Source organism: Carcharodon carcharias, chromosome 26 (genome assembly GCF_017639515.1).
Source record: "Carcharodon carcharias isolate sCarCar2 chromosome 26, sCarCar2.pri, whole genome shotgun sequence".
NCBI lineage: Eukaryota > Metazoa > Chordata > Chondrichthyes > Lamniformes > Lamnidae > Carcharodon > Carcharodon carcharias.
The window spans coordinates 24,912,520-24,921,632 of NC_054492.1; the positions used below are offsets into that span (position 1 = coordinate 24,912,520).

Sequence of the window (9,113 nt, forward strand, 5' to 3'; positions counted from 1 at the left end):
GATCAAATTATTATGGTTTCTGATTGGCAAAAAGAATAAAAGTAAAACCAAATAACATTATATTTACCCCTTTATAGTTTCTCTCACTACTTTGCTACAAATCTATTATTTGCGATGCTTTGCATTTCAACCCGAACCAACGGCTTGCTGAATCAGACAGGTGTTACAAATACAAAGCTTATAAGATTGTTATCTTTGGGGCTGTCTCTTTAATTTAAGACAAAATGGAAGAATGAAGGGAGTCACGTGACCTGCTCTGAATTCTGCCTGACAACTGGCCTGGGTGCCTTGGTTGCAAAGGTTAAAGGGGGACCTAGGTTGTTGCCCTAGAAGGTGCAAGATGTTCACAACTGCAGACAACTGACTGTGGGTAGAATGTTAGGCCTGAATTTTCCCAGGGATGGAGAGAGTCTCCAGCTTAGACAAAATGGCACCGGAGCCCTGATTCTGGAAAACCTGCCCCTGAACTTGGGCACATGTAAAAGTGCAGCTGCCTTCAGTCAGGTGCAATTTTTATCACCCAGGTTTCTGAAATACAACTCGTGGACTTTAAAGGAGACTTTACAGGAGAAGGTCTAAACTTACCAGAGTTTTCAGGAAAGATAGGGTACCCACTTTGGGAGAGACTAAAAAAAAAATCAGTGCTTGCTATTTTACTCTGTCTGTTGAGGTAAGCCTAAGGGCTATCATTATAGGATTTGTTCTGCATGACTGATTTCATAACCTATCATTATCACAGTGGGGTGCCTGCTAGTTCAGTTTGATTGACAGCTCCAAGTGTTTTTAAAGTCTTTGATGTGGGGTTATGAATACAAATCCTTGTGGTACCTGCTTTTATTTTTTATTCATGATATGTGGGCATCGCTAGCAAGACTAGCATTAATTGCCCATCCCTAATTGCCCTTGTTCAGGGGCATTTAAGAGCCAACCACATTGCTGGTGGGTCTGGAGTCACATGTAGACCAGACCAGATAAGGGCAGCAGATTTCCTTCCCTAAAGGACATTAGTGAACCAGATGGGTTTTTACAACAATCGGCAATGGTTTCCATGGTCATCATCCAGGTTTCAATTGAATTCAAATTTCACCATCTGCCATGGTAGGATTCAAACCCGGTCCCCAAAGCATTACCCTGGGTCTCTGGAATACTAGTCCAGTGACAATTTCACTTTGCCACTGCCGAGAAGGAATTTAAATGTATTGATTGGGTTTTAATCAATGAGTATTTTTTTTAAAATAGTCAAGTCATCAAAATAACTTTTTTGTATTTCATCTCAGCATGGTTCCTGAGGTCTGATTGTGGTGGATAGAGGATGAGCTGGCATTGAAGGTGTAAGGGCAAAGGTTGGTGGATGGGGTTATGGGTTGGCACAAGTTGGCACTAAGTTCACAGAGGCTATAAAGGGTCATGGGGACATGTAGAAAGGCATGAGTTGGTATAGATGGGGTATGAGGAGTATGTGGGGGGAGGAATGAGGGGGACGAGGAGGCTAGAGGGCTATATTTTTGTTTTATTCTCTCCCTTATGTATCCCAAAGTACCCAGGCCAGCCTTTCAGATAGCTCGCCTCTGCACCTGGCAGCCCATGGCTGCCTCTGCATTGTTTCTGGGGGTGGTGAGCCCAACTGCCATTACCACCACCCCTAGAATGAAAATTGGAACACCCATGGCACTTACTCCCAAGTCAGGTTTGCAGAGTCTAGGCTTTCCCCTGACTCTGCTTTCCCAACGCGAGGGGAAAAATCCAGGTCTTAGTCTCATAGGGAGGTGTTAGCAATGTCAGGTTTTATAAATGATCATGCTTTAAACTGTCAATTTAATTCTAAAATGGAATTGAATTTGGGAGCGGGGTTGGGGTCCAGAGAATAGCTAACTAACATTTCTATCCAGGTACAGACCCATGTGATTCACATTGCCATAGGAATGGGCTTTTGGAAGAAGTCAATAGAAAGCCATGTGGTATGTGGTTGCAGGTTTCTCAAGGTATCCCTGAACCTACCGGACAGGTCAGTCTGCCAGAATCTGAGACGGAACACAAAGAGATAGAGGCAGCAGTCCTGCACCTGAAGCAGAAAAAATGCTGACTTTTATTCATCACTCAGAATGCAGGTGGGAGCTTGCTCTCAGTTTGTGAGGAGTTAAATGAGGCTGAAAGATTCATCTAGCTTTGGCTAGAGGAAGGAATCTCCAGGATAACTCTCGCCATGGAAGTCAGTTAGTTACCTGGCTGGGAAAGGTAAAAGAAGGCAGACAGGCAGGAGCAGAGAATAGCTTTGGACTGGTTCTAGGAGAATAAAGTGTCCAGTTAAAGGACAGAGTATAACTGGGAGCAGGGGATTTTCGATTATTTTAAAAGTTAAATGGGGAAAACCTTTCTGTAGTTTAGAGTATAAGTTGCCTATTGTATGGTGTTTAGACATTGTTGCTTTTAGTTATAGTAGAAGTTTGTTATAGTAGAAGTCTTAAAACTTGAAATCTTGCATGATCGTTCCAGTCAGTCATTGAAAATTCAAATATCTTTTTACAAGTTATCGTCTCTACAGAGATCATAACAGGTGCATTTTAAAATGTATTTGCAAGTCCATTTCCTCCAATTAACAAACTTCAAATAAGTGTTTTGATGAGTAAAAAAGCTGAGTGGCAGGGTTGGAAGGGGATGAAGAAATGCTCCGTTGGACAAAGGTGAATAACTTCAAAAATATGTTCTAGAGCTACCCTTTGGCAGTTAAGAAAAATAAAAGAGAGCCAGAAATTAACTTTGGAAAATAGTTATTGATTTTTTGGAGCAGTCAAGGCATGTGTTTTTGAAGATTAGTTTGTGTAAAAATAAATGGAGCATTACAGATATCAAGTGGTGGGGGACTGTTGTCAGAAAACCTGTACCAATCTTATAACACTGCCATCAGGACCTAAAACCTTTTACAGCTTTAATTTAAAAATATAGATTTTTTGAAAGCGTATTCACTGCTGAGGGGAGAAAAGTAGGCATTGCTGAGACTTATCGTGTAATGAATCTGAATTATCAATGTAAAGATGAGAATGTTCATTAATCACCTTGTTTTAGCTGCGTGCATGTTAACTCATGTTCCTGAGTACTGTCAGGATCGGTAACACAAAGATTGTGTGCGCTAATGAGAAATTAAAAATGTTACAGCGGGTTGGTTGGGACTTTTATAAAAAAGAATGCTAATCATAGTTCTTTATAACAGTGGAACCTTTAAAGAAGAAAGGTATGTTCTCACAAGTATCACCCAACTTTGCTTACCATTGTTGTAAGAGCTACAATCAGTGTGTTACACAATATGGCATGACAACCAATTCGTTCCTGGCCAGTGATTATTGTACTGCTGCAAGATTATTCCTGCTCTGCCATGACAAAGTCCTTATGTCTCATATAATCAAGGCTAAACCAAAGCGTAGTATTTTAACAATAATTATTATCCACACAGTGGCTTGTGTTAACTTCTACAATAATTCAAGACTTCTTTTAAAAAAAAGATACATATCCAGCCTGTACTGTCCAATAAGAAAAGTATTTCTTGGCGAATCTGGCCATCTGTTATTCTCTCTGGAGCACCAGGTGGCAGGCAAAGCTTAAAGCCACTTAAATCAGCTGCCTCTGAGGTGCCCTCCAACCAAGTCAGATGGAGCAACATGCAATTATCTAACAGTACGCAGGATTTGCTGCTTTTAAATGACAGGATCTTCATGGTAAAAGGCGACGGCAGATCTGGAAACAAAAAACAATTTACTTCGAACTACCCAAATGCAGAAGAATTAACAAGAATTTTCATACAAATTTCAGTGCTAACTCTACATTTGCGCATTATGGCATGGTCATTGTGACCAAATAATTAAAACAAAATTGAATATAAATGGACAATTAAGCCAGCACCCAGAATTTTTTTTTAAATATTGCTTTTGCTACTGGCATATTTACATATCTGTGGGAACAGTTATGTAAGGAAAGACATACATTCTCTCATGATTGTTTTTCAATATAGTCAAGCTCAGTTAAATGAATAACTGATGAAAATAAAACATTAGAGAATAACATCTTAATGAACAAATCCCTTTTCTATCTTCTTCCAATGATATGTGGCCCTGTCAAATTAATAAAATGCTTAAACGATTACCTGTGCAACACTGTAATCTGTATATTGTCATGAGACAAATAGCATAAAAACATTAAATTAATTGGCAAAATAGAACCATAGAATGAAACAGCCCAGGAGGCTGCCATTTGCTTCATTACGCTTGTGCCAACTCTTTGAAAGAGCTATTCAATTAGTCCCACCATCCTCCTCTTTCTTTATAGCCCTGTAAATTTTTCACCTTCAAGTATTTATCCAATTCCCTTATAAAAATTACTATTGAATCTGCTTCCACCACCCTTTCAAATGGTGTATTCCAGAAAACAACAACAACCACTCATGACGTGAAACTGTTGTTCCTTGTGTTTTTTTTTTCTCCCTCCTCTCGGTTATTTTAAATCTATGTCCTCCAGTTACTGAACCTTTTACCAGTGAAAACATTATTCCTTTAACAGCCTTGTTTGGTGTTACATAATGATGTTATGCCGAAACATGCCAGTTTTCACCATTTCAACAAGCATGGATTTCTGAAACAATCATAGTATCAATACTCACTCAGGTTCTTGCTTTCAGCCAGCTTCTTCAGTGCTTCTTTACTACAACTGTGAGTATTGGTGACGTCACAGATGCCATCCTGGATACGGAGCTCGTAGATCCCCAGGTCATTGCAGCTATTGAGAGCAAGAAGCCGCTCCCTAGTGGGTGAAGCCTGCAAAGTCTCAGTCGCTTCCCAAACAAACCTGGCCAAAAATAGGACAAGGACAGAAAATATATTTAGTTTGCTGGATGAAGAAACTTATCAAATTACCAACACTTACATTGGCTGTGGCTCCTGCAGGCAGCCATTTATACTTGTCACTTGATATAGGCGGCATGAAATAGGGTAGGACAACAGTCACATGGAGCATAAACACTTGCACAGACCCGCTGGGTGAATAGCCACAATAATAATAAAAAACAGAAAATGCTGGAAAAACTCAGCAGGTGTGACAGCATATGTGGAGAGAGAAACAGAGTTAACATTTCGAGTTTGTATGACCCTTCTTAAGTGCTCGAGTGTGGAAAGAGCAAGTAATAGGAAGGACAGTTAAATCTCTGCATGATCGGATTCTATAAATCCAGATCTTATTTGATTTGTTCTTTTTAGCACCAAGATCTTCAAGAATGAGATGTATTAATATCAGGATGAACATGATTCCCTCCAATATAGTGCATCATGGCTGCATGCTTTACTATCTATAGGATTCATTGCAGAGTCTCTCCAAGGCTTCTTTGGCAGCACATACCAAACCCTCGACCTCCATCACCTTGAAAGAGAAGGGCAGTACATGAGAACACCACCATCTACAAATATCCCTCCGAGTCTCTCACCACCCCGACTTGGAATTCCCTGCCCAAAACACTATGAGGATACCTTCATCACAAGGGCTGAGGGGTTCAAGAAAGATCTTAAGGACAGCAGTGGGTGAACAATAAATGCTAGCCTTGCCAAGGACACCCACGTCCCAAGAACTAAAGAATACTATTTGTGCTTCATAAGTTAAGAAGAAAATTTCCTTGGTTTGTAATACCATTATGTTCACTTTGACAATCTGCGTCATTTCTTTCCTGAGGAAGGTCTGCAGGATAACCCCTTGATAATTATAGACTTCTCTTCACAAAAGATCAAAGCCAGGCCAATTCGCTGCTGGCATGTTCACCACCTAGAACAGTGCTTGGAAAAAAACATTTCTGAAATGTATTGTAGGGACATAGCTCAGCACAGTTGTCATTCCATCATGCTTTGCTGTAACAAGTTGAATATATATTCTGTCCTCTCCCACCCACCTCCAGCAAGCATGTAATAGTAATCTGGCCCATCATGTCTGTGCCAGCTCTTTGAAAAAGCTATTGAGAGAAGGTGCTCATCCTGCTGTTTTCTCTGGGCCTGCAAATGTTTTTTTCAAATATATATCCAAATTACTTCATACAGGGCTTTACAAATCAAAGCCCTGCATTTAAAAAAATTCCAATTACCCCACTGGTTCTTTTGCCAATTATCTTAAATCCATGTCCTCTGGTTATTGACCATCCTGCCAGTGGATACCACTTTTCCAGATCTACTGCATCAAAAGCCCTTGTGACTTTAAGCACCTCTATCAAATCTCCCTTGAACGTTCTCTGCTCCAAGGAGAATAATCCTAGCTTCTCCAGTCTCACTACACAACTGAAGTCCCTCATCCCTTGTAACATCTGGATAAATTTCCTCTGCACCCTCGCCAAGTTCATTATGTGGGTCAGTTAGCATTTTGTCTAGGTGAGCTGCACAGGTTTGTACCATGCATTGGTGGCAGCCTTCTGTCTCATTAAGATAATTGTTTGCGCCTTGGTAGACAACTCTGTGTTAAGTGCTGGCTGGTGTGGCTCAGGAGCCCATTCAGGCATGGCAGTCTCTGCCACATTTGCTGCAGAGGGAGAGAGTGGGCTGAAAAGGTGTAGGATTTGCTAGTCTGTTTTCTCTGGGCACTCTTCTCAGCCAGCCGAGCTTTTCATTTCTACTTGCCTCTTCCAATGTCCTTCCAAACATAGAGAAGGTCTTTGGGTATATGGACATCATCCATGGATGAACGTGGCTGAACCAGCACAGATGTCAAGACAGCAAAGGTGGAAACTGTTCAGCCTTTTTGCCTGCCTAGCTCATATTGCCCAGGTTTCAACTCTCTAGAGGAATGCACTGAGAACGTAGGCTTTGTACACTCACAGTTTGATGTTCTCAGTCAGGTTGTTGTCCCACACTCTTACACAGCTTGGACATAACAGCTGCGACTGGAGGAGGGAGCTAAATGGGTGCTGCTAGTTAGTTCAGTTGGCTAGATAGTTACAATGTGGTGCAGAATAATGCCAATACGGTGTGTTCAATTCCCATATCAGCTGAGGTAGTTCTTGGGGCCTGCATCCTTACCTTGTACCATAGGAATATTATGGCATAAGCCATGATTAGCAACCCTTGATCAACAAGGACACTCCATGGATAGAAATTTGAATCCTAGAGATGCATAACATAAAGAAAGCCATTCAACCTGTGCCAGCTCTATCAATCTAGTCCCATGCTGCAGTTTTTCCTCCACCAAATTTGCAAGTAGCCCTGAAACACATATCTCAGGTTCTTATTGAATCTGTTTTCACCACTCTTTCAGGCAGTGTGTGCCAGATCTTAACACTGTGTGGGGAGAAAAATAAGGATACAGAACAAAGGTGGGCTGATGAAGTAGATACAGATCAGTTCATGCTGTAATTAAACAGATTGGGGGGACTGGGGGCACTGAATGGCCTGCTCACAGCTCACAAAAATCACTGCTGACACTATGACTCTCTGCAGTAATGAGGGAGTGCTGCACTGTTGGGGATGCTGTTTTTTCCAGGAGACCTTAAACCAAGGCCTCTCAGTGGATGTGAAAGATTCCATTGCACTATAACAAAGAATTGGAGAGCTATCCCTGATATCGTGGACAATACTGACTCTTTAATCAAGCTCACGAGAGAGTACAAAATCAAAATATTGCAGATGCTGGAAAAACAAAAACATGCTGGAAATACTCTAACTCAGGCAACATTCATCCTTAAATATTAACTTTCCTTTCACAGATGCTGCCTGATCTTAGTATTTCCAGCATTTTTTTTTGACCTCAACAGATTTTTTTTATTCTTTTACACATTGTGGGGTTCGCTGGCTGGGCCAGCATTTATTGCCCATGAGAAGGTGGTGGTGAGCTGCCATCTTGAGCCGCTGCAGTTCACGTGGTGTAGGGTGCCTTTAGGGAGGGAGTTCCAGGATTTTGGCCCAGTGACAGTGAAGGAGCAGCGATATATTTCCAAGTCAGGATGGTGAGTGACTTGGAGGGGAACTTCTAGGTGGTGGTGTTCCCATACATCTGCTGCCCTTGTTCTTCTAGATGGTAGAGGTCATGAGTTTGGAAGGTGCTGCCTAGGAAGACTTAGTGATTATCTAGTCATTATTAGATTGCTGTTTGTGGGAGCTTGCTGTGCACAAATTGAGTGCTCTGCTTCCTATAACAGTAGGAGAGGGTCCAGAGGAGGTTCACGAGAATAATCCCAGGAATGAAAGGCTTAATATATGAGGAATGTTTGAGGACTCTGGGTCTATACTCGATGGGAATTTAGAAGGATGAGGGGGGGATCTGATTGAAACTTACAGAATACTGAAAGGCCTGGATAGAGTGGACATGGGGAAGATGTTTCCATTAGTAGGAGAGACTAGGACCTGAGGGCACAGCCTCAGAGTAAAGGGAAGACCTTTTAGAACACAGATGAGGAGAAACTTCTTTAGCCAGAGAATGGTGAATCTATGGAATTCATTGCCACAGAAGTCTGTGGAGGCCAGGTCATTGAGTGTATTTAAGACCGAGATAGATCGGTTCTTGATTGGTAAGGGGATCAAAGGTTACGGGGAGAAGGCAGGAGAATGGCGTTGAGAAACTTGTCAGCCATGATTGAACGGCAGAGCAAACTCAATGGGCCGAATGGCCTAATTTCTGCTCCTATGTCTAATAGTCTTATAAGAGTACTGTAAAAGTGCTTCCTTGGCTGCAAAGTGCTTTGGGACATCCTGTACTCCTGAAAGGCGCTATGCTTCCCCACCCCCAAGTTCCGGACAACATATCCCAGAATGCCAAGCAGGAACAGAGGGGCATGTGGTTGGAATTTAACCACGTGGTGAGCTCCAGCCCTCAGGGCCGCCCGACAACCGCTTCAGCCCAAACTCACTCGGTGAACTTGCCGGCCCGGGCGGCCACGCTCCTCCGGCAGCAGCGGCCTGAGTCCTGACACCGGGCAGTGAAGCTCAGGCCCTCCCCGGCCGAACCCAGGCCGCACAGCGCCTGGCAACAGCGCACAGCCTTGGCCCGCCGCAGGCTCTTCGCCTGTCTCCATTCCGGCGCGGCGTCCAGCAAGACTTCCAGAACCTTCGGCCCCGTCTCCATAGTCATTGTCAGGCCCCTCGTTGTTTACACGGGACCAGGCG

The 9,113-nt window shown here is 42.6% G+C and overlaps 1 protein-coding gene across 5 annotated transcripts in view; it reads right to left on the reverse strand.

The window, feature by feature from the left end:
- Positions 1-9,078, reverse strand: part of spg11 (SPG11 vesicle trafficking associated, spatacsin) — a 157,225-nt gene extending 148,147 nt beyond the window's left edge. For all 5 annotated transcript variants that reach the window (XR_005941447.1, XR_005941449.1, XR_005941448.1 and 2 more), the window contains exons 1-3: positions 8,858-9,078; positions 4,649-4,833; positions 3,502-3,729 (exon numbers count right to left, since the gene is read on the reverse strand). Coding sequence is in view for 2 of the 5 variants with exons in the window: in XM_041175101.1 (XP_041031035.1) it covers positions 3,502-3,729; positions 4,649-4,833; positions 8,858-9,078 (634 nt within the window). In the remaining 3 variants the exon portion in view is untranslated. The remainder of the gene's footprint in view (positions 1-3,501; positions 3,730-4,648; positions 4,834-8,857) is intronic.
- Between the last annotated feature and the right edge of the window lie 35 nt (positions 9,079-9,113).